Below are 24,015 nucleotides of genomic sequence, written 5' to 3' on the forward strand. Positions count from 1 at the left end.
AAATAATCCTCAATCTGCATATTTTAGAAACCAAAATCATTCCCATCAAATTTGTCAATTTACTTTTACTTCTTCTATCATCATTAATTTGCTTCAACACAACCAAGCCTAGTTTTGATACCAATTGTTGTTGAAAACAAGGGATTCAAATAATGAAATAGACTAAACAAGAAAATAAATCGGTATTATATTTACTTGATTTGATCAGTGTGACTTATGTCCACAAGAAGCAAAAGATTTCACTATAAATCAAGTGTTACTATGGTGATTACAACCACATTCAAGTCACTCAATAATTCCCAACCTCCAACTACAACATTCATAATTTCTCGTGAAATAATCTCTCAATCTCATAAATGAATTCACAAATCTACCATAAGGTTTATTAGCTTCAACACTCTCGGACTACTTCAATGCATATTGCATGATGTTGCCTCTTAGACACTCTTTACAATGAGGACACTTCTTACATATAAACAAGAGTTGGATGCAGAATAGGAAATCCCTTTCAAAAAGCCTACTCAAAGTAAAATACCACTTGAATAGGAAACTTACTTGAATTAGTTTAGTTTCCTTTTTGGGTTCATCTTTTCAACTGTTATTGTTTGTCTAAATTGGCAAGCTTCTATACCCCATGAAAAATGTCTCATGGGCAAGAACAGCCTTGCACTTGCCCCTCACTGGGAAGTGTCAAAAAATCACTATGCTCAAAAAAAATTAAGGGGTCATGTACATGGAACAAAACCCTTACAACAACCAATCTGACAATCTAGAAATCACAACAAAAATCACACCCGTCAAACAAATTCCACATGCCCAGGAGGAGGAGGAAACTATGCCCATGTTGGCGACTCCCTTAGAATACCTCATCTCCCAAGCTAAGGACCTTTGTTCTTGAGCAAATCTCGACCCTCAACTTCAGCTTCGTCGCCGCCGACTCTACCTTACTCTTTGACCTCAAGTCCTTCGGCTAAGCAACTCCCCCTCTTATTCTTCCTTGTTTTGCTTTTTTTTTTTTTTGAACAAAGTTTTAGGAAAAAAAGAAAAAAGAAAGAAAACTTTGAACAACATATTTTTAGGTTCTTTATTATATCATCTAGGATGCCACTTGTGATGCACATTAGCATTTAACTGCCAAGATAATATCTGTCTTTGTTTTTTTCAAGGATCAAATTGGAAAACAAAAAATTATATATAGTTTAGAGACCTAATTGAGGGAGAGAGAGAATCAAACATTAGATTGAACACTTCATAATTGTTCAAGGACCTCTAGTGCCTTTATCCTTAATTCCTATTATGCACATTCTTGTTTCTTAAAATTCTTCATGAGAAAATACAAAAAACACATACCTCACTTTGGACTTGATGATTACTTTTGTGCCTCTATTTTTGTTGATATCATTCACGTATTTCTCAATAAAATCTCACGTTGAAAGAACCATATCTCCTCCCTTGTAAACTCATTTTAGTATCTTACATAGAGTTTGGATGGTTTGCTTTTTAGTTGGGTTTAGAATGTTTTGGGTAAGTCTGAAAGTTTTAGGGTTTGAAAATCGTCATTCTCAAAAGAAAATGTCATTTTTGCAAATAAGGACACAAACATAATAAATGTGACAGTACAAAGTGATCTCCAAAGATAATACCTATATATGTATTTAGTATTTTTAAAAATAAAGATATATAATTGATTGATATATCATTTTTCTACTATCCTTAGTTTAATGAAATAATATAAGTTTGTACATCGGTAACATGAAAAGGGATTTCGTTTAATTTGTATCCCATTTGGTCCACGACTACTTGTTCCTAATTTAGTCATAATGCAACATGGGAAATTGACTAAAATACATTTTATTTGTTATTTTATTGAAAGGTCACTCAATACAAAATGGGCGTTTATTCCATTTTTATCAAATTACCCCATTTTCCGAAACATTGGAATAGATATGATAAGAGTTACTTTGCTTTCTTATAGGGAATAATAATTCCATCCATGCCTTACACTATTGATCAAGTAAAATGTGACATTACTCTTTTTTTCAAAACACGGAACATACATAAAATGAGTTCATTTTTTTTTTTTTTTTTTAATATCTTCTAACTTTTTCAGGCCAAACCCACTTTCTAATCCAATCCGACCGATACACCAATCCCAAAAATAAAATAATATAAAAACCCATCCCCCCATAGAAAGCAAGTCTCCACCAAAGGAAGATTAATGTTTTTTAAGCAGCATCTGCCATGCAAAAAGCAAAGATCAAGTAAAGAATCATAGACTCATCCCTGATCCAACGGGGACCAACCTACTCTACGTGGACCCCCACATCCACTGTCCACCGCCACGTGTCGGTCTCCCTCTCACTCTCTCTCAAATACTCCCTTCCCCCTCTCACTCTCCTCGTCTCTCTTTCACCCCCTCTCGCTCTAACCTTCCGCTTCTTCTCCTTCTTCTTCTCCTTCTCCTTCTTCCCAAAGACCGTCTCTCTCTCCTTCTCTCTCTCTCTCTCTCTCTCTTTCTCTCTCACAGCGTCATCATGGCGAAGGGTCACGAGATGATACCAGTGACCGATCCTTCGGGGAAGACCTCCTCGTCGTCCGCCATGAGCAGGAAGGGGGCTTACGCTGCTGCCTCCTACATGGCCTGCGCAGGTTCTCTTCGGTTCACCCTCTTTAACTTTACTTTCCATTACGTTCTCCTTTCTTTTTTTCTCCTCTGCAAAATGCTTATGTGGTCACTCACTAGTGGAGCTTTGCTTTCCTTTTCTTTTCTGCTTCACGTGCGCACAAGTGCTCCATATGGATAAGCACGTCATGTTTTAATCACTTTTCCTGTACCGACGCACGTTCGTTCACGAGGAAATGGAAAAAAGGAGAGAGAATCAGGCTCTCGAGATGGGTTCTCTTCCTTATATTCGGTGTTTTCATTCGGAGCCTGAAGTGCTTTGAGCTTCGCTTAATGAATTTTGCTCAGGGTCTGCTCGCCTTCTTGTGTTTCGAATCCGTGTGACGATTTGGAGTTTCCGGGACAAGTTAAACTCGATTATGGAATGTGTAGTTTTCCTACCGCAGATAGAGGTGGCCAATTTACACGTTTGTGCTGAGTTTTGTGTGATTGTGCTCGTGAATGAGCAAGTCATGCTCAAACTCAAGCAAAAATACCAGGAGGTAGATAGGTGCCTGGAAGATGAAAGCGAGTGTTAACAGTCATTTTACATACCAGTGTCCTTTTTCTTTGTCCTAAAATCGTTTATGAGAAGTGGTATATGAATTTGAGCAAAAATTTTCTCTTTGTTGATGCTGGCTTTTTTTTTTTTTTTTTTTTTCTATCACGACTGCTCAATGAATCATAGCTGCGCCTCTTGTTTTCTGGATAATGTGATAAGGTTGTGATTTACACATGGTGGTTGTTCTTCCAAAATTTTGTAATTGTACTTAGCATGTGTAGTCTTGCTCTGTCAATGGGAACCTTGAGCAATATGATCCTGATGTTCCCAGAAGTTACCTTACCGGGAAGGCCCAGAATGTGGTTTTCTACTTGTAAAGTGGAGTGCTGCCATGTCTTGGTAATTACATGACAGCTATATTTTTACCCATTCATGCAGTTCTCTTGGTAATGTTCAACAAAGCGGCCCTTTCTTCATACCATTTCCCTTGTGCAAATGTGATCACACTTTTTCAGGTACCCTGTATACCTTGACTAGGCTCACGTGTCAATTACGCAATCCTGGTCTGTGGTTAGCTTATCTTTAATAGGCATGCGAGTGGAGAAGGGAATGTAAGAATCAAACTCATGAACTCTTCATTCTTGGTGTAACATTTTACTATTCCAACAAGAAGGGACTTGTGACCAACAATTAACCTGGTGTTGGACTTTGTCTAGACAAGCTTTGATATGAAGATACGCTATGCTGGGCAAAGCTATTGACTGTAGTTTTCCTCTTCTTTATTGTCTTTGTTTCTCCTTGGTTCAATATTCTACAGTTGAATTAGAGATTCCTCCCAAAGCATCGCATTTCCAAATATACCATTGATCTCTGGAAATGAAATCTGACTGTGAGACTGTACCATGAGGATAGTCACCGTGATGAATTTAAACTCTTTTATCATCACAATTTCATGCATTTATTTTTTTGGATTGGGTAATTATAATCTGCAGAGTATTTCACCCTCGCCTTTTATATGGTCTATCCTTTTCAGATGGTATGTTCTTGTTTGTTACTGTATGCAATGAGATTCTGGGATATCATTTCTTTCTCTGCTGGAGAAACCCAGAGCGTCAGTTACAACCCTGCAACAATGGTTCCCCATAAGACATTGCTTCACACTATTCCTCTTGCAGTGTCCTATTTGCTGTATATGGTATGACTTTGCCTAGTTAGCGCTTTTTTTTTTTTTTTTTTTTTCCTTCTGGTTTCTTTTGGTGTACCCAATACCTGTTTATTTTCCTTCTGGTTAAGCTGGCCTCCATGGAGTCCATACGTGGTGTAAATGTTCCCATGTACACTACACTCAGACGGACTACGGTGGCCTTCACAATGGTTGTGGAGTATTTTCTAACCAGACAGAGATATTCACACACTGTTGTAGGCAGGTAAGGAACCTTCACTTCCTTTTGAGACCTTTGCATTTTTCCTTAAGATACTGTAGAGTTAGGTGACACACCAGCTACTCTTTCCTGAAACAAAAATTATATCTGCTACTGAACTATCTCCCATGTACGCCTATGAGATTGTTCATGGAAGAATGAATTCACAAGCCACAATAGGGAAAAGATCCAAATCATTTTCAGCCCACAACTTTTGACTAGGAAAGTTCCTCGATTCCCTCTTCCTTGGTTGAGAGGTGAAATTTTATGGAATCGAATGCCGCATATATAGCAGCCCAGTATATTCTTTTACTTGTAATGTTTTCTGCAGAACTATTTATGAAATGATATCAGAGAGAGCTTAGACTCTACTCCCCTCATCTTCAATAATTGATCACACTTGCAAAGAGTTGCTTTACTAGTGCCATCAACTCAGATATGCCTTTTGCCAGCTTTATGGGATGGTAGAAGAACAGGACAACATTTGAGGCTTCTCCTCTCTAACATTACTTGTCTGAACTTTTTAGGCAAAAGAATCAGACAAGAACTGCATGCAATGGAGCATTTATTCTCTCTCTCTCACACATTGCAAATTAGATATTCTAGTGGAAATGTGTTGATTTTGGCAATCTGACAGAACATGTTATGCTTGTCTCAAGGCTTTCATCTTCTAACCATTCTTATTGGATTGTTTCCAAGGGATGCATCAGTGTGGGGATCATTATACTGGGCGCTTTTATTGCTGGAGCACGAGACTTGTCATTTGACTCATATGGATACACGATTGTGTTCATGTCAAACATCTGTACCGCAGTATATCTGGCTTCTATAGCACGAATTGGTAGTTTTTATTATCCCTTCTGCAATTTCTCTGTGTATGATGCATTGGAGAACTTCTCATTCCTTTTCATTCTGTTTAGGAAAATCTAGTGGACTTAACAGCTTTGGCCTTATGTGGTGTAATGGTAAGATATATCACTAGCACAATGATCATCTTCCCTGCTTTCTGCCATGAAGTGCTTGCTGGTCACCAGGTGTAACTGGCACGTTTTTCTTTCAAATTTAATTGTCCCCCTGGACATTATGTAGGCATAATATGTGGACCAATTTTGCTGCTCTGGACTTCAATCAGTGGTGACCTAGAAAGAACACTGAAGTTCCCAAATTTGTTTTCTCCTGGCTTTCAGGTGATTTTTTGTACAAATAAAATTCTTCAACTTCTCCAGACATGCAAACTAGTCAATTACTGTTTCAGTTGTTGCCAGAATTGTAAAGCTTTACCTTTGCAACCTGCAATTACATGTCTATTTCCCATACACTCAAAAGCTTCTCCTTTAGCCACTATGTTACATCTCATCCATTTTATTTACTGGGAGTCCAATTATATTTACAATTGCAGGCTGTCATGGCACTTTCCTGCATCATGGCTTTCCTGATTAATTACTGTGTATTTTGGAATACAATGCTAAATTCAGCACTCACACAGACGGTTTGTGGTAATCTAAAGGTTTGATATGCACACCAAATACCAGTAATACCTCTCCTCTTATGCTCGGTTATACATAGCTATTCTGATGTTAATGAAACATATCTAGTATCTATACTTCCTGATGGGCTTATGGTTCTCGAGCCATATTCTTGGTTGTTACTATCTCAATTTTCTTGTCGATGCTATCTGGAATGTATTTTGTAATAGGCAGGTCCACAACCATTCATAAAATGTCTTCCCATGACATTTTGCCCCTGTTGATAGCTACTTCACCAGAATAATTGTTATTTGGGTAGCACTGTTCATACTGATGTTTGATGTCATGGGCATTTGTTCTCACTTCACTTTCTTCATCCTTGGAGTGCTGTACTTTGCTGGTAGTGGAAATCAATGCACTATAAGATTTCAATTAGCTGACTAGACTCGACCTTATCTGTGAAATATTGTTAGGTTATTTGTCCTTATGCTTTGTCTTGAAGGACAAGAAACTTAAAATGCATTTACTAGCACCACAGTTTATTCACAAGAAATAAGCAAGAATATTCGAATCTTAATTTGCATTTCCTGTGAGTATACTGGAAGATGCTCACAAAATTTCTTCTTTCTTAATGCCAACGACAGTCAAAATTTGTCATTCTTGCACTATCAGACCTCTTTAGATGTTCTACTCTCATCTTTTCTTTCTTTTTATTTAATATATTAATAACATCTGGTTGATAGGACCTTTTCACAATTGGACTGGGCTGGCTAATGTTTGGTGGGCTTCCATTTGACTTGGTAAGTATCTGTTGCCTTCTTTGCAGTTTTGATAGTTTTGATTGTACAGGAGCTAACGTCCACTGTTTCTTCCAGTTGAATGTCGTGGGCCAATCACTTGGTTTTTTAGGGTCCTGTCTGTATGCCTATTGTAAACTTCAAGGGAGATAAGGTGATAAGCAGCTTGTGAGATTTGTTTTCTGTGATGTAACCCTATCATAAAATCAACAACCAAATTTTGGGACGAAGGTTTTTTTTCAGTATGCTAGTATAGTTGAAATTCGAAGTGAAACCTGAGGACTTATCTAGCGTCCATCAAAGAAATTTACAAGCTAATATGAGAGCTGAGCTTTGCTAAAAGTGATTTCAGTAAATTTAAGAGACTTCTCTATTTGGTTTTAGGACGTATGTAAATTTTGTATGATACTAGAGTAATGGATCATTAGACAACTTGGCTGTGGGGGGTTGTGGTGGCACACTTCATCTTCTCCACGAGAGACCCAGATTCAAATCGCCGTAATATCCCAATGTCGCCTAGTTCACATTTGGCTACTTGCCTGCAGATGTTACTTAGAGAAGGAGGGTTGATGATTGAAGACTAATAGTCAATGGGCAGCAGACCCAGACTTTATTTTCGTTTTTGGGTTTGCTTTTCCTTTTGGGCAAGGATCCTTCCTCTCTTTTGAAAGGCTTGCCTTCGCTATCCAGCTTGTTCGTCCCTACCACGGCGCAATTAGTGCAGCAGACTGAATCATGTCCTCACGAAACATTGCACGTCCAATGTGAAAAGACATTTTTGTTACCTGGCCACTGTTCACTTCCCTTTGACATAAGTGATGTGATGCTTTTAGCAATTTTTTTGGAGATAGACAAGACATTAAGAATAATTTCTCACGGGAATTCAGAAGTGCACAGAAAGGTAGAATTTGAGCCATTTCAGACCAAGTACGAGGCGTGATTAAGAGGAGAATGATAAGTTGAACAAAATCGCTACATCTGACTAGCATGAAAGACTTAATTACATTGTCGTGTCACGATGTTAAAAACGGTCCGGGCATGCTCTCATGTCCTTGTTCACCCTTAGAAAAGGAGATCCCCATTGTCAATCCCTCGTTTTGCTCCCATCTTTTCCCCCTGTCCAAGAAAGCGAAAAGGCGCCTTTTACGCCAGTCATGGCAAAGAAGATTCTTCTCTCACTTTTGATTTCTGCTGGATGGACATTAGATATCATGGTGTCGGCATCGTATGGTGCTTCAAATGCCGTCTCTTTGGATGAAACTATTTCATCTTCTCCTTTCTCGCATTCTAATTCCATCGCCGTTTCTGCATTTGCCGATGTATGCCATCGTTTCTGTTTCTCAGTATACTATCCTTGTATTAGATTGCCATCTGATGTTTCTCCCAAAGTAGCATTCTGTCTTTGTAAGGTCACGTATGTATGCAGCTGCATGAAATGCATTGGGCTTGACTACTCGTGTGTGAACGTCAAGAGCCTCTCTCACTAGAAAAGTGGCCGTAGAAAGAAGAGAGAGAGAGAGAGAGAGAGAATGTGGGGGATAGGGCGTGTCTGTGCTGTCCCCGGAACATGACAATGGACTTTGCCCTGATTGCTGGGCATGATTGAGACATATTCATCAAACTTCAAGTTCAACGACTTGTCTTTTTTCTGCTTAGACAAAGAAAGGGGCTAAAGAAAACTCTCTCTCCTTGGTTCTTTCTCTCCTCGTCTTCGAGATAAGAAGACGAAATCTCGTACCTTGTCTTTACCACTAGGCCACCATTGACTATGATCTTCGGTCTCATTTACTTCTGCGTCGTCTCGACCATTCAGAAGCATGCTTAAAGCAGTCGTGTATTGCATGGATATTGCTGCATCTAACAGCTCTAAATTATTAATGGCCCCAAGAAAATCAATCAACATGTCATGTGAAAGCATGTTTGCTTTGCTACATTGTTACGTCGAAGGCCGTAAACGACTCGACATGTCCCTTAGACCCCTGGCCTTAGACCCCTGGCCTTCACGAAGATTTTCAATTAGGGAACGAAATTGTAGGCAAAAGCTTCATGGTCTTTTCAACCAGGGCTCCACATAACTTGCAACTCAGGCAAAACCTCATTTGACTACTCTGCGGCAAATACCTGCGGTCGGCGAAATGATATTCAAACTTTATATTTTCAAATGGTAACTTGACCTGGGAAGGAGAGTTGTAAGCAATAAGCACGGAGTTACTAATCGCTTATTTCCCTTGACTACGAATTGCTGATTAACGGCCTTACAAGGGAAACAAAAGAGCGAAGAAGAGTTCTTAAAAAATTAGGAATAACGCGTTCCATTAGCGATGACTTCTAGATAGGTTGATAGATGGATTAGAAAAGAGTGGCGCAATGTATGCGAATTGCAACTTGCGACTTTAGAGAGAAACAATGAAAGCTTTTAAAAGAATAAATGATGGCGGTGGGGAAATAACCAAGCTGAACCCAAAATCATGGAAACAAAAGCTTTTTTGACCTCCCAGCTTTTGAGAGAGGGGGGTGTGTGTGTGTGTGTTTGTGATGTTGTTGTCGTTTGAAAGAGAGGTGGGGAACACGTTCAAGCTGTGTTTAAAAGACCGAGGATCTGGTGACAATAGTAGAACAAAGGGATAATAGCACAAATAATTCATAAATTTTGGTTCAATATATAATGTTGTCCCTAAATTTTTTATTTATATAATTTGGTTCCTAAACTTTGACCTAGTATATAATATCATCCCTAGACTTTTAGTTTGTTTAATGTGGTTCGTGAACTATATGGAGTCTCTAAACTATACAAAAAGGTATAAAAATTCAAGGATTTTGTTGAACAATAGACCAAAGTTCAGAGATCAAAACATATAAAAAAAAAGTTCAAAAACGATATTATATATTTGAGTAAAGTTTATGGGTCATTTGTGTTATTTTCCTAAAATCAGCAAGAAAAGTGTTTGAGAAATCTTGAAAAACTGGTCTTGTTTTTAAGGCGTGGGATGAAATTGCTTGGGACTGTGGCACGCGAACTTATCGCCCTAAATCATGAGTCATGAAAGAGAGAGGGGGGCCTTCAACTCTTTTGCCAAAAGGGTCTTTCACGCTTCCCCAAATTCTTAAAAGAGGGAGGACGCATTGGAGCTTGAAAAGATTAAGTGCTCGATTGGAGAGATTTCATACTTTGGCCTATGACTTTTGGGATCTAATTCGTTTTCCTAGACTTTTGTTTTGGTCGTGAGCTCAATTAAATTCAGTGTTTGGGAGTCGTTAATTTTGTCGAAATTGTCATTGTTTTAGCTGCAAGAGAAAGGGTTGAAACTTAGATGGCACGGTGGCAATTCGACTTTGGGGATTGGTTTTAATTTTCATCCTCAAATTTCAATTTGAATCGTACTTGACTTTTGAGATATCACCTGACGTTCTTAACTTTTGAAATTGAGGCATTGCAATTCTATTGGTTCAATGTATTCATAGGAATATTATATCTCAATACAACCCACAAGAAAACTTATGCTTGTTGAATAGATGATGTGATCAATTGAATAATGCCCAAAAAGTGAATCAATCGAGATGCATGAAAACCAACCTGGACATCACCTAACCGCTAAATTAAAAAAAAAAAACAATAGGAAAAACTATTCCTAACAAGTGATGGTAATATCTTTCATGCGTATAGTTAAATTATGTGCTTAGATTTGTTGGTGTGCACTTTGAGCTTGAGATATACAAAAAATGAATTTAAACCACATGCAAAATATCTCATAATATCACTAATGAATAATGATTCAAGGATCTATCCAGTCTTAAATTTCACGTATGCAATGTTAAGACGTAGTCACCTATATATTGAAAGTCTAATCATTCTGCAAATATATTTTACCTACACACCCATAGATCTTCACATACCGGACGCAAAATCTGTTCTTTTCACGGTCAGTAAGTAGATTAAAAAAATAAATCCAATTCCCTTTTTCACCCGTGGTGGACAAAATAAATGCCGATTGAGAGCACAGGAGGGACACAACATGCAACAAAAAAATAATGAAGTTAAATAGATCAAAGTGGTCAGCAAAACCCAAGAAGAGTGTCCCCTAGTGCTCATGCAAAGCTCAAGGCAGGGCTACTTTAACGCCGGTGTCTCCGGGGATGGGTTGGCCCTGCCTCTCTAGTCTCTACCATTCGCAAAGTGCTTTTGGTTGTGTTTCATATCAGGCTTTGTACGTACTCCTTGGAAACTTCTTTCTAGACGGCAAACTTATATAAATTAAACCTGTTCACCTTCGCTGACATTCTGCACTCCTGTTCTCAAGAACTAAGATTCTCTCCTTTCTCTCCACGCACTCATGCCATTTGACCCACGATCCCTCTTTAATTAAGTCTTCCTAGGCATCAGTTTCTTCCAATTGTTTATAAAGTTGATGTGTGAATATTCGAGCACTAGAAAATACCTGAACAAGACTGCAGAAAAAGCGGGTCCATTACCTAACTAATCTTGGTTACTCCCGTTTAGTGAATTTTCGGATTTTAATACTCGGTTTTCTTGACCCATATATGGTGAAAGAAAAATTTCAATCTTTTGATGCGATATTCAAATCTAGTCATGTTTGTAACACATCTCCTTTTACAAGATGTTCGGCTCTTGAATATGCAGATGATCAGATATTAATACTATATATGCTTAAGAAGTCCTACTTGTCACATATACGAAAAACAAGTACATCAACCAATAGTATCATAGCAGTGATACTAAAATGGATACTAGGAATGATTTGTTACGCAATAGAAAGGTTCCAAATCTGGAATCTAGAATCTACATTTAGAACTGATTTTCCATTTTTGGAATCTAGAATCTACTTATTTATCTTCAAAGTGACTTTGGAACTTACCTTGTTTATCTAGTCTAGTTCCAGATTCTATCCCGAGATTTCTTTTTTTTTTTCTTTTTTTTCTTTTTTGGCTTCATTTTTTAAAAAAACCAAGACAAATAGCAATTATGAGTAACAAAATAGCTCAAAGTAAAACATCAATACAAAACAAACAAAAATATAAAGCAACAGGAAAGTTAAGCTCATTTAAGAATAATAAACCATATTCTTCTAACTTAAAAAATAGGTTCTACCCAATTCCTGAGTGGGTGAGTGAATGGGTAAGGTTCAACACTCGGAACTTATAACCTATCCGCGCAATACCAATTCCAAAAATTTGAAATCATGAATTGAACTTGTTTCTATAAGGGTCCAGTCAATTCCAAAGTATAATCGGATCTATTGCACAACCCTAGTGGACACATTGCACATTTCATAGACCCAATTAGGTGTTGGGACGTAGAGCCAACTGGTGTTGGGTGATGTTGGGATTACTTTATCTCTAATGACAGATTGATTGTTGATTAGAGTTTTAGGTTCCATTCTTTTCTTCAAAATAAATTATTTATGAAATATTTTCCTAAAAATAAACGTTTTGTACTGCTTGCAATAATTGGCCAACTAAAAATATTTCATTTTAATAACAATTTATATTTGAATATTTTTGAAAAAATTTATGCATTTAACAATGAAAAATTTTTCATTTGCCGCGAAACAAATAAGATTGTAGATAAAATTCTTATATCCCATCCCCATGGATGTTGTGATTTCTTTATTCATTTCACCTTATCTCTTTCTTTCTGTTCTCGCGATTGCTTTGACGTTAAATACCTAATCTTGACCAACATGGAAACCTCAGTCAAAAAGTTCAACTAATTTTCTAGACAAGGGAGGCCCATGGAATCAAAATGAGCAATTCTCTCTTTTCCTTCTCCAGGAAAAAGCATAACCTAATCCTAGCACTTCAACATGCTGTCAGGAACATGCATTATTCGGTAAAAGGACACCATGGAATGTTCTTGATCATAAAGTGTCCCCCCCTCCTTTATAAGTATTCAAACTTAAGAATGTCCCTTTTTGATTATCAAAAAAGTGGGCTCTCTTCTCTCTTCTTTATGATTAGTGTCTAAATAAGTAACACTTGGATGATGATTCTGCTCACAAAGCGTGCATATAAGCCAACCATCCAATTCTCTTTCTCTCTCACACACACCCAAAAGCATTTCAATCAAATTAATGCAAGCATGAACAAAAAGTTGGGGTGTCTTAGGGCTTTCAATAATGATAATGTGGAGGGGGAAGAGATAACACAGTACAATGAAAAGGAGTTATTTTGTGGGTTTCTTTTTTGGGGTGGAGAGAATATTTCAAAGTGCATGCGGAGAGAGAGTTTTTTTATGTTAAATTTTTTGAGTGCAAACTAAGCATGACAAACCCTAAAAGTGAGGCTTGCTCCCTCTTGACATCATTCCACTCACCTTCTTCCCCTTCTCATCCCGAGGCAAATCCTTCCATTATACATCCCCCCCTCCTTCCCTCTCTTCCTCGTCAACACAATCTCTCTCGCTCTCGCTCGCTCCCTCTCTTCTTCTCCTCTCTCTCATCACCCACTATCTATTGCATGAGTATTTCCTTCATGTTGGCCATGGGTTTGGAGTCTATCGATCACCTTCATAAGTTTTTTCATGCACGGACCTACCCTCTTTCGGCCAATCCAAAACCCTGCTTCTGAGTCAAGTTCTGCTAGGAGCTCTGGCTTGATATATTCATTTATATAGCTACTGTCATGCATTTGTGTTGTGTTTTTATCTTTTCATGTTTCGTCAACTTCTAGTTTTTCTCTTTTCGTTTTTGTTCGAGCTATTAGGCAATTTCTTCCGTGTATCGATCCCTAAGAATACCAAGCTAGCTGAATTCATTCCATCTGCCCTTATTTTTCTTTTTTTGAAATTATCGATCTTGTACTAATGCACAAGATTAATTTTAACAACACAAATAGCGGCACATAGAATGTTTTCATACATGAATACCAAGAATATGCAATGATTTGGGTGATCCCCACTTCACCATCACATTAATTCCTCTAACCACCAACAAAAAACCATGAATTGACTCCATCAATCCAAGGAAACCCTTTTCCCTACCAAAGATGCCCAAGTAATAATTGTGTTCTCGTGCTTTTGCAAGCAGCATGAGAGCGTTGGTCTGAAAGCTGAAACCAGCACAAGGCTCTTTATTCACATGGTGCAAAAGAATGTTGGGGCAAACGTGTGGCCTGCTGATGATGGAAGTTAAGTCCTTGACTTTTGCGTTTGGCTTTTATCTAGAACGAGTTTGACAGGTATAGGTGGGAATGAAGCTAAAGCGGCAAAAAGACAGCGATATTGGTGAGGTTCAATCCGAAGACGGATTTACATATGGGTTGTAAAAGACGATCTCAGATTGAGCCGCGCCAATATCACTCTCTACGTGACAAGTTTCATTCCTGTTCGGTCAGAAGATGTCTTCTCATTGCAGGTGCGGTCATATGTGGCATAGCCGATCGAGGATACTCCGTCTTCATCTGATTTCTTTCAACGTGCTTTCACGTTGTTTCTCATCTTATCTTCACTTTCACTTGCATAAAGACATTAGTGGAAGCACATAGTCAAACTACCTGTCTGCATTTTTCCTCGCATCTTGCAGCTTGTTTCCATAATATCAACGGCATACTTCATGAGTTGTGAAGTTCTTAGATTGAACAAGAAAATGCTAGATGGCATGTTGGTTTTCTAATAGAACTACTTTCTATTTGCTAAATGTTGATTTATTCAGTGAAAAATGTTTTACTAATATCTCTCATCTATGCTACCACTATTTTGTGAGCTTTACTTTGTTGGTCATTGGTTGACAAATGCATCCTATATAGGTCACATTAGAAGATTGCTAGCGTTTATATTCGAAAATTTTATCTTTAATTAGCAAATGATATAGCGAAAATGTAGACTTACTAATTGGACTTTTTAGCGCAGGCGGCATGATCTTTGGATTGATTACACAATATACATCTCTAGCAGGGTTGATTTGGATTGGTTTATCCCCAAAAATGTAATCGTCGATCTCAACAGTGATGGAGAAGACTTATACAAATAAAATGTTGCTCAGCCTGTGTAGCAAAACAATTTCCATGTTAATTATGTGATATGCTCTTGGAGTTCCATCTGTACATTAATGTTCTTTTATATTCTTTTCTCTTCCGGGGCCCAGAGTTGAAGCTTGTGGCTTATAAGAGCTTGAGCACGTTGCCTCCATGGAACCAGCTAGGTACGTGAAAATAGCACTTTGATCATATCCAGTCCATGATATTTCCCTAAATAACTTTATGAGATTTGATGGGTAAATGTATATCTTTGCTGATCATTGAATCTTGAGGCTATTTTAGCTTTTTCCGTAGCCACTGCAATTCAACCTATATCATTGCAATTACTCCTTTTTAAATACCACTTTCCGTATTGTTCTCATGTCACTACTCTGTTGTTGTGCCGTCAAAACTATCTATGAAACTTTGACGTAGACACAAGCTATCAATGACACTTCACTTTACAATACGTGCATAAGCGATCTCAACAGTAAAGTCGCAGAGTTTCAACAGTGGAATACAGTACTAAAAGTTGATAAGTTGCGATGGTACAAATTATAAGTACAGTAAAGAGAAAATGAACAGCCGCCTGTTAATGTCCAGCAAAAGAGATTTAAGTGGTCTTTTTTCGATAAGAATGAGTATGTGATTAATTGATGTAAAAGATGCTGATCAAGTATGTTCTGGGAATAACATATAGTGCAAACAATCTGTATACGCCGATATAAGTCACTGTTACCATGTTGTCCAGTCTGCGTCGGGGAAAACGCGTGAGTACAGCTACTTGTTGACGTAGCATATATCATCTTTAGCCACCGAGTTCCTCGCAAACTTTCTGATAAAAAGTACTTTCATGTGGCCGTCTTTTAATAGAGCTAATCGATCAATTGATAGACTCTTGTACCGACGCATGCTAGTCACATAAGTGCACAAAGAAATATTGTCTTGTGACTGTCTCATCAACTTTTTAATAAGAAATATTATCATGTGACTGCCTCTTCAATAAAACTAGTTAATCGATTGATAAATTCTTGTACCGATGCATACAAGTAACGTAAGTCCAGATTTTTTATTCAATGGACTTCATTGCACACAATTAACCAAATTCAAGGATTTAAATGTATTGCCCGGCATGCACCACGTACGTGCAAGAAATTTCCAAATTGGTAGATCAATTTATGCATTTTACTGGTGAAATTTGCACTTGGGAAAGAGGTACATCAGACGCTCAATCCATGAGGCGAAAAAATTGTTTCTGTGATGATCTCTTCATTTAGTGATGATCAATGTACTTCTTCATTTTCAGTAATTTTTTGGGTTCTCACGGTTGATCTGGCCTGTTTAATTTTCTATAGTTCTTGCAATGGCATGATGCAGTGTGTCTGAAGCCCCACATCGGAATATAAGCCATGATCTCGTTTCGAATTTATAAACGACACTACAAGATCCGAGCTCAGTTGCAAGGCAAGGTGGAGGGAAAAAACAAATTATTTATTATTGTAAAGTCAGAAATGGGAATTGGAGGAATACTATAATAAACTATCTCTTCTCAGAATTATATTGATCCACGGATCCTTTTTTTCTTTTTCTTTTTTTTCTTTTTGCACTTGTAAATTCCAACTATATGTTGGCAAGTGTCAAGTATTCATTGATGAAGTATGGTTAATGACTTTTTTCAAAAATAACTTGGTAACTTTTACAAAATCAACATTTTTGTACTATCTCATTACTTTAATTTACATAACTTGCCAATGCTCCAAATAACTAACAATTATACTAAATTATCAACCTAATTTAGAGTAATTTATTAAATTTTTATCATATTAAATTACTACCTAGTTTTGGAGTACCAACTTTCATATGCATTATTTATCAATGTTTATTTTTTTTTTCAATTAACCAGCTTATCCATTGGATTACTAATTTTTATTTGCCTTGGTTAGCAACCCCTTACATATGTTAACTATGTATAGAAATTACCAAACTAAATAAGCTTGACCTTTACCGACTCTCATTTGATTTATTTAATGACGTTTCTTTGATTTTTATAGTTTGTAAACTTCATAGAGTATAATCCAGGTGTATTGCTGGTCAAATTGGGGCTCTATCCAAATGAGTGCGCATTATCGCTGATATAGTGAGAAGTAGTTGGGAGTTGATATTTTGTCAAATGTGATTCCATTGCTCAACTTCCTTTTTAATTTTTTCCATAGTCATTTTTTTACCAAAAGAAAAGAAGAAGGGGGAGGGGGAGGGGGGGGAGGGGAAGTTTCTTTCTTATTTCTTGTTCATCCACATTTCAGTTAGTTCATTAGACTTCTAAAACAGTCAATTAAGGGTCCGTTCGATTCGCGGAAAATGGGCCATTTACGGAAGATATTTTCCCATAAGTCATTTTTCAGGAAAATGACAATATTTTTTTGTGTTCGGCTAAAACCTGAAAATATTTTGGAAAATATTTTCCAGTGTTCAATAAGGAAAATATTTTCTAAGACTTCACCACTTATCAACCTATAAATCCATCAAATATGAACTTGCCTTTAAATTTGAACAAATTTACTTCATATCTTTATTTCTTCATTGTCGCCAAACGCTCGTCTACTCTAAAAAATGTTCATATGGATTTTAAAAAGAAGCAAAGCATGTACAACCCTAATGAGAATCTTCCAGTTAATTGGCATATTCTCCCCTTGCATTTTTTGTGTTCTAATAAACAAAATAAAAAAGAAGCAAAGCATGTAAAGTCATTTGCTTGAGCAATGTATAACTGCAGCGTAGAGTAAATAAAGAAAATGATAAGTAAGAGTGCAGAGCACAAGCTTGAGATCAATGAGCTCGAGGTTCGCTTAGCAACGGCCAACGACTAGCCAAGAAAGAAGAAAATGGGAAACAAAGGGAAAAAAAAAAAAAAAAAAAACAAGAAAAAGAAACTAAAAATAATTCAAATTAAAAAAAAAAAAAAAAAAAATTCGAATAAAAAAAAAAATAATAAGAAGAAAGAATAAAAGTAGAGGATTTGTGAGATAAGAAATATCAAATAAGGAAAATGTTTTCCACTTTTCAAAAGTAGAAAACATTTTCCCCAAAATTAGAAGATTTTTTTGCTTTCATGGAAAACATTTTCCCTAAGGAATTCATTTTCCGTGAAACGAACGCTGAAAAATCGAGAAAACGTTTTCCCAAAAATTATTTTCCGCGAAATGAACGGAGCCTAAGTGACATATATTAGAGATGCATTTGTGTCGCTAAAACAATCATTTTTAAGAAATTATTTTTTTAAATCGTCAATTTTTTACAAAACAAACAAAGCATAGAATGATTCAGTTCCAACCATATCACTATGTCACGTGTCATTATGCACAATGTGACATAGTTCTCTAGTGAATGCCTCACTAGCTTTCCATTAAATTTTCTTTTATAAATGGTTGACGAAGCAACCCGATCGAAAAAATTCGAAAACAGCATGGTTAATTTCTTATATGCAACAGGAAAATAATTAATTTGCAAGTCAAATTGTTCCTAAAAGAAGATAATGATATGGGGTTGGCATATAGTTAATGTATGCTTACTATTAACTTAAACCCCCAAAATATAATATTTTCAATTAAATTAAACATGCTAGCCACCGAGCTTTGCAAGACGCGCTTTATGGGTAATGAATGGTTTTTAATTAATTATTAAATGCAAATATTGTATTTTCTTTGTAACACTCTAATGTAGATAATAATCCCCTCTTTATAATTAAAATATTTAGGTCAAGAAAGTACATTACCGTAAAAACCTGGCCAATTGTTCAAAGCTCTTTTAATTGAGAAATTGTCCAACTAGTCTTAAACTTGTTATACGGATAACAACTCAATTTTGTCATTTTAGTCATATATCTTTATGTGATATTCGAATATAGTCATTTCAGTTAATTTTCACCAAATCTCATTGACGTCGTGATGTGGCACATCAGATGATCGGCAATAACTAAATCATCATGTCAGTGATTCTTAGCGAATATTGACCAAAATAATTACATTGTAATTTTGTTTAAAGTTTAAAATTGAATTAACATCCACATAATAGGTTTTTAACATATTGGATAATTATCCCTCCGTATAACGGTTCAAGTTAAGCAAGTGAGAGGATATTAACAGGGAACATCTCTCATAAAGGCGTAAGAAAATGTGACTCCTCCGAGCTAACTTGTCGCCACTTGGTTTTGTCTTTTTTGTGCTTTCTTTTTTACATGATGAAAATGTTGAAACTACTCGGCTGGTCCAATGACAATTGAACTAGAATGAGATCCGTGCCATGCGAGGGATATAATGACTTTATTCTTAAAGAGTAAACAGTTTCATTTTACTCAATATCTGATCACTTGAAATTAGATAATAAACAAAAACCTTATCATTGCATGATCATCTCTAATACATCATATTAGTATAACTATTTCATGGTATGATTTCACATAGGTTAACTTGTCTAAAAGGCGTGGGAGCGAAAAATTTGGAAGAAGTATTGATCTTAGGTATCTCCATAAACATTGTACATAATCTCTACTTATATTTTGCATATGGCCACTCAATTTGAAGGCTATAAATTAGAGACGTTTGTTTGATTTTACAGATGAGACAAATGTTAGACCCCGAAACAAATTCATATTTTTGTTGATTGTTCTAGTATAGTAATAATATTAATGACAATTCTTTATGCAGCGTACCAAATACTTATCCTTATGAATGAATTACGGACGTGGAATTGATTTTCTATCCATGAACTGCAAGATTTTTTTTTTTTTTTTGGGTCGGCAACTCCAACTTTAGAAGTATTTAAATTTATTTGTGAAATTCACCAACCAAGAGAAGAGCGAGAACTGGCTTTTTTTCGAATATTGGCTTAAAACCTAAGAATGAATAAAGAAAACTGGAGTTTTTTAGTACCCAACAACTCCTACTTCAAAAATAAAATTGAAAAATGAAAAAAAAAATTCCAAGCATGCCACATCATCATTTTACTATTCATCACACCAATGACTTATATAGATTTATAGAGTATGGGGAAGAACATGCACTACCAATGGACATTAATATATGTGTGTGTGTGTGTGTGTGTGTGTGGCATATGAAAATGTGAAACATATGGGAATAAACGTTAAATCTCTTCTCCCTACATAAAAAAAATTGATTTTTTCGCTTCTTCTTGAGTCAGCGTAATGATCAGCTGCTCTAGTCTATCGTCCTCTCCACTTTGAGCAAGTGCACTTCATTGAGATCCTCACTCAAGCTCGCCTTCTGAAGAAGATCGACAGCTTAAACACGAAGCAAAGACGCAAGATTGTCTCCTGAGATTGAAGAAAAGACGCCGTGCTTGCACGCATTCGTAGACAATCTCAAAGTGCAGTTTCTTCGAACTCCAAGCAATCGACATCGAGATTTTCTTTTTGGCCTTTTTTTTTTTTTTTTGGCTCTTTTTGGGTCAAAGGACATCGACATCACGTTGCTAGATGTACATAAATAATCGCGGAGAACAACAGGGGTTCGTTCATGTAATTACAGATGTAAACTCAACTACAATACAGACAACTCGCGGGGAAATCCGAAGGTTAGTTTCTCTAGCATGAGAGATCATGGGAGAAGACTCGAAAGCACTTTTCTGTCTTCCTTGTTCTTTCTCAATCCGGCACTAATTAGGACCAAACATTCTAGTACAAGAACCAAACTTACAATAGTACTCGAATCAATCAGAAGAGTAGGAACAGCTGAGCAGTCACTTTGAGTTCTGCTTGCCGGCGTTCAGGGGAGAATCTCTAACGCTTTTGGTCTGGATGTAACTCCGCTGCTGAGTCGGGTCCGGCTTTTTCTTGCGCCTCCCTTGTTGATACAACCGGGAATGGCAAGACGAGATTGCGAGGTCATTGAGGTCTTGTAATGGAGTGAGCACCTTGACGATTTCGTCCATCGCGGGGCGGGACTTGGGATCCCTGCTGAGGCAGTGGAAGGCTAGTTGAGACACCTTCTGGACTCCTTTGATTGAGTAGTTCAGTTCGAGGCGCGGATCAACCAGATGGTAAAGCTTCCTCTTGTCCGTCAAATGGGGTCGGGCCCATGTGACGAGGTTCTGTTCTCCGCTGGGACGTTTCTTGTCCATTGATCTTCTTCCCGTTAGGATCTCAAGAAGCACAACGCCAAAGCTATAGACGTCACTCTTTGATGTCAAATGACCTGTGGAAATGAGAACAAGACAAGCATCAGGATAGGGCTTCGATAGTGTGGAAAAACTCCAAATCCTCTCGTTGCTGCCGATGTTTGTCTCATGAAAAAATCTATGTGAGAACTTAGTTCAGACAAAAGATAATTGCTCCTGTGCAACTTTGGTGAATCGGCTCATGACTAAAACTCAGTATTCAACCACTAGATAGACTAATGTCTAGAATGAAACTCACTTTTTCTGGTGAATCACAGTGCTACCTGACACAACCAACTTGTCTTTTTTGAGCTACAAGCAATGATAGCTGAAGACCATTTGTGTCAAGGTATTAAGAGAGTTGTGTGATTCTTGAAAATGTTCATACATGAAGCTTTTAGAACCAATTTAACAAACCAGATATCACAGGAGTACCTGTCATTACATATTCTGGAGCAGCATAGCCATATGTCCCCACAACTCTAGTTGAAACATGAGTTTTGTCTCCCTGAGGCCCAGCTTTCGCCAAACCGAAATCCGAAAGCTTTGCATTGTACTCCTGCAGAGCAACGGCTGTTATAGTTAATAGAGTGAACAGATATTGGCAGTCCCAGTATAGTGCCAAAGTACAGTATAGTGCCAAAGTATGTACCGAATCAAGCAAAATATTTGAGGTCTTAAAATCTCTGTAAATGACCGGTTTCCTGTTCCCGTGCAGGAAGGCCAATCCTTTTGCTGCGCCAAGGGCGATCTTTATCCTGTTGGACCATGGAAGAGGCACGGCTCCTTCAAGAATTACGACATAATCAGTACATGTTAGGGACAGTGACAGACAGAGCCACAATGACAAAAAAGCAAACACTTTCACAATCAATTTGAAGAACCACAGCTTGGCTCACGACAGTGCTTTAGACCATTTTGGCATATGATGCATAACCTAGCATTGCAACTGGTCAGAACATTATGGTACTTAGACATGATGCCACAGCCATGCAAAGGAGGTAGCGAGCTCATCAGAAACATTATGTTGAGTAGGAAAATCTTGCATACGCTAGGCAGGCTACCTAATTAGGTACATAGGAAAACCCGATGTGTCAAATTAACGCCGGGCTTCTTAGGAGCAGGCAAACTTCTCGTCTGTCGGAAGCATTCTGAATCAAGCATGCAATTTGATTGCCCATTCTGATGGAGTCACTACATTGAACTGTCGATAAAGGCAGAAATCAACACTTACTTCTGAAAAGATGATTTTCAAGGCTTCCCCTGGTCATAAACTCATAGACTAGCAACCTCTGATCATCTTCAATGCAGCAACCGACAAGCTTAACGAGATTGGGATGATGAAGCTGTCCCAAAAATTCGACTTCAGCCTACATTAACGAATCTGTCGATTATGACTCTATTCTCAGCATTTCAGCAAGAAACACGCTTGAGACATCAATTTAGCTGGTCAGAGTTCTAGAATTCGCTCACCATCCATTCTCTGTGCCCCTGGAGACCATCTGGCTTCAAGCTTTTGACTGCAACTGTAATTCCCGAACCAGGTTTTGCAGGTGCCGTACCATTCTCCTCAATCCACCCTTTGAAGACATAACCAAATCCTCCCTCCCCGAGTATACTATCCGGCCTGAAGTTCCCAGTCGCGGATTTTAGCTCCTGAAAAGTGAACTGGAGAAGCTGGCACCTGGATTTATTATCCGCCAATGGTGGCTCGGGCGTATCAGAGGATAAGCGAGCTTCGTGAGGAGGATACATCTCACGGTTGCTCGCATTGAGGTATCGCGTCTCGGCTGCTGCATCAAAATTAAGAAATTGCCCCCCATCAATTTGCAATGTCGATTTTATCCAAATCATAAAAGTGGAAATCTGTACGAGATCAGCTTGGATAAGGCTTTAGGTTATTGAATGTTCCAACTTTCAAGTTTGACTTAAGCCCAAGATGACTACTTTCCCGATGAGCTATGCAAATAACCACATACAGTCTACTGAAAACAAAAGAAATCAGCAACCGGAAAAAAAAAACAATGATTTACGCAAAAACTCAGCCAAGAAAACAAAAGAAGGCAAGTGAAAGAGAGAAGCCTTTTCCTGGTTACAAGACTGGTTTTAGCCAATACCAAACGGATGGCTCGGATTCCATTTAGATTTGTCGAATGGATCTCTGTAAGGGATAATTACATCCCAAAATCAGCACACAGTACGCTCCTGCCAAACTTCAGTACCCAATAAGAGCATGATGCTGCGTTCTTGAACCAGGTCCAAAGCTTGAAGAGAGAAAGAAAAGAACATGCGAGATGCTATGTGGAAAAGAAAGCGACCCATTTTGTTCTCTACATGAAACAAGGATTGAATTTTCACAGGAACGCAAGGACATGATCGTGCTAGTGCTGTCACCTGCATCATAAACGGTGCTGGTACGAGGAATTGAATTAGCGGAGTCTCTTGAAGCAGAGGAGGTGCGTCTCAGAACTGCCCAGCAGCCGCACCTGCTCTTCTCCATCTCTTCTTCTGCTTCACTTCCCCTCCTCCCTTTTCACTTTCATGGGATGGCGTCAACTATATTGAGCTGAAGAGATGAGAGAGAAAACAGACAGCAGACAGAGAGAGAGAGAGAGAGGGGGGGCGAGGCCAAAAGGAGATTCAACACACTTATGAGGTGTGAGAAACAGAGGAGAGGCAGAGGAATATGAGGATGAGAGAGAGAGAGAGAGAGAGAAAGGAATTCGGTGTTCTTTTGCTGTTGGAGATTGCAGGGATCATCATCACCATCATCGCGGTGTGTACAAAAAGAACTTTTTTTCCTTCCACTTTTTGCTTGTGGGGGATGGAAGCAATTCTCTCTCTTTCTCTCTCCCCTCTTTCAAGAATTGAAATTTGCCCAAAATTACTAAAATGACTATGAAAATAATGAGGCCAAACAGAGTGACTGATGCAATGTGGATTGTCCTGAACGTTCTTGCTTTAACAGTTCCAGGCGTTGTCTTGCTCGAAACGGATTAGTACAAAGACTAGCAAGAAGCTTTTA

General features: G+C 37.8%; 2 protein-coding genes across 5 annotated transcripts; one reads left to right on the plus strand and one right to left on the minus strand.

Moving 5' to 3' along the window:
* Window positions 1–2,418: 2,418 nt before the first annotated feature.
* Window positions 2,419–7,231, plus strand: LOC104436820 (UDP-N-acetylglucosamine transporter UGNT1). 3 transcript variants are annotated; one of them, XM_010049671.3, is made up of 10 exons: window positions 2,419–2,649; window positions 3,603–3,679; window positions 4,198–4,359; window positions 4,458–4,591; window positions 5,296–5,426; window positions 5,506–5,550; window positions 5,675–5,772; window positions 5,985–6,092; window positions 6,795–6,851; window positions 6,927–7,231. In XM_010049671.3, exons 1-10 carry the CDS (start codon window positions 2,535–2,537, stop codon window positions 6,999–7,001), a joined length of 1,002 nt encoding a protein of 333 aa, XP_010047973.2. In that variant the 5' UTR covers window positions 2,419–2,534; the 3' UTR covers window positions 7,002–7,231. The 3 variants fall into 3 exon arrangements, with proteins under 3 accessions (XP_010047973.2, XP_010047976.2, XP_039164012.1); XM_039308078.1 differs by lacking the exon at window positions 2,419–2,649 and adding an exon at window positions 2,684–3,165; XM_010049674.3 differs by lacking the exon at window positions 5,985–6,092.
* A 13,061-nt stretch (window positions 7,232–20,292) lies between these two features.
* On the minus strand, window positions 20,293–23,762 carry LOC104436822 (probable serine/threonine-protein kinase PIX7). Of its 2 annotated transcripts, none has more exons than XM_039310088.1 (6): window positions 23,385–23,762; window positions 22,464–22,780; window positions 22,225–22,360; window positions 21,643–21,776; window positions 21,426–21,549; window positions 20,293–21,028 (listed from the first exon to the last, which is right to left on the minus strand). In XM_039310088.1, exons 1-6 carry the CDS (start codon window positions 23,488–23,490, stop codon window positions 20,574–20,576), a joined length of 1,272 nt encoding a protein of 423 aa, XP_039166022.1. In that variant the 5' UTR covers window positions 23,491–23,762; the 3' UTR covers window positions 20,293–20,573. The 2 variants fall into 2 exon arrangements, with proteins under 2 accessions (XP_039166022.1, XP_010047978.1); XM_010049676.3 differs by having other exon boundaries at window positions 22,464–22,783; window positions 23,385–23,760.
* Between the last annotated feature and the right edge of the window lie 253 nt (window positions 23,763–24,015).

Source organism: Eucalyptus grandis, chromosome 3 (genome assembly GCF_016545825.1).
Source record: "Eucalyptus grandis isolate ANBG69807.140 chromosome 3, ASM1654582v1, whole genome shotgun sequence".
In the NCBI taxonomy this organism is placed as follows: Eukaryota; Viridiplantae; Streptophyta; class Magnoliopsida; order Myrtales; family Myrtaceae; genus Eucalyptus; species Eucalyptus grandis.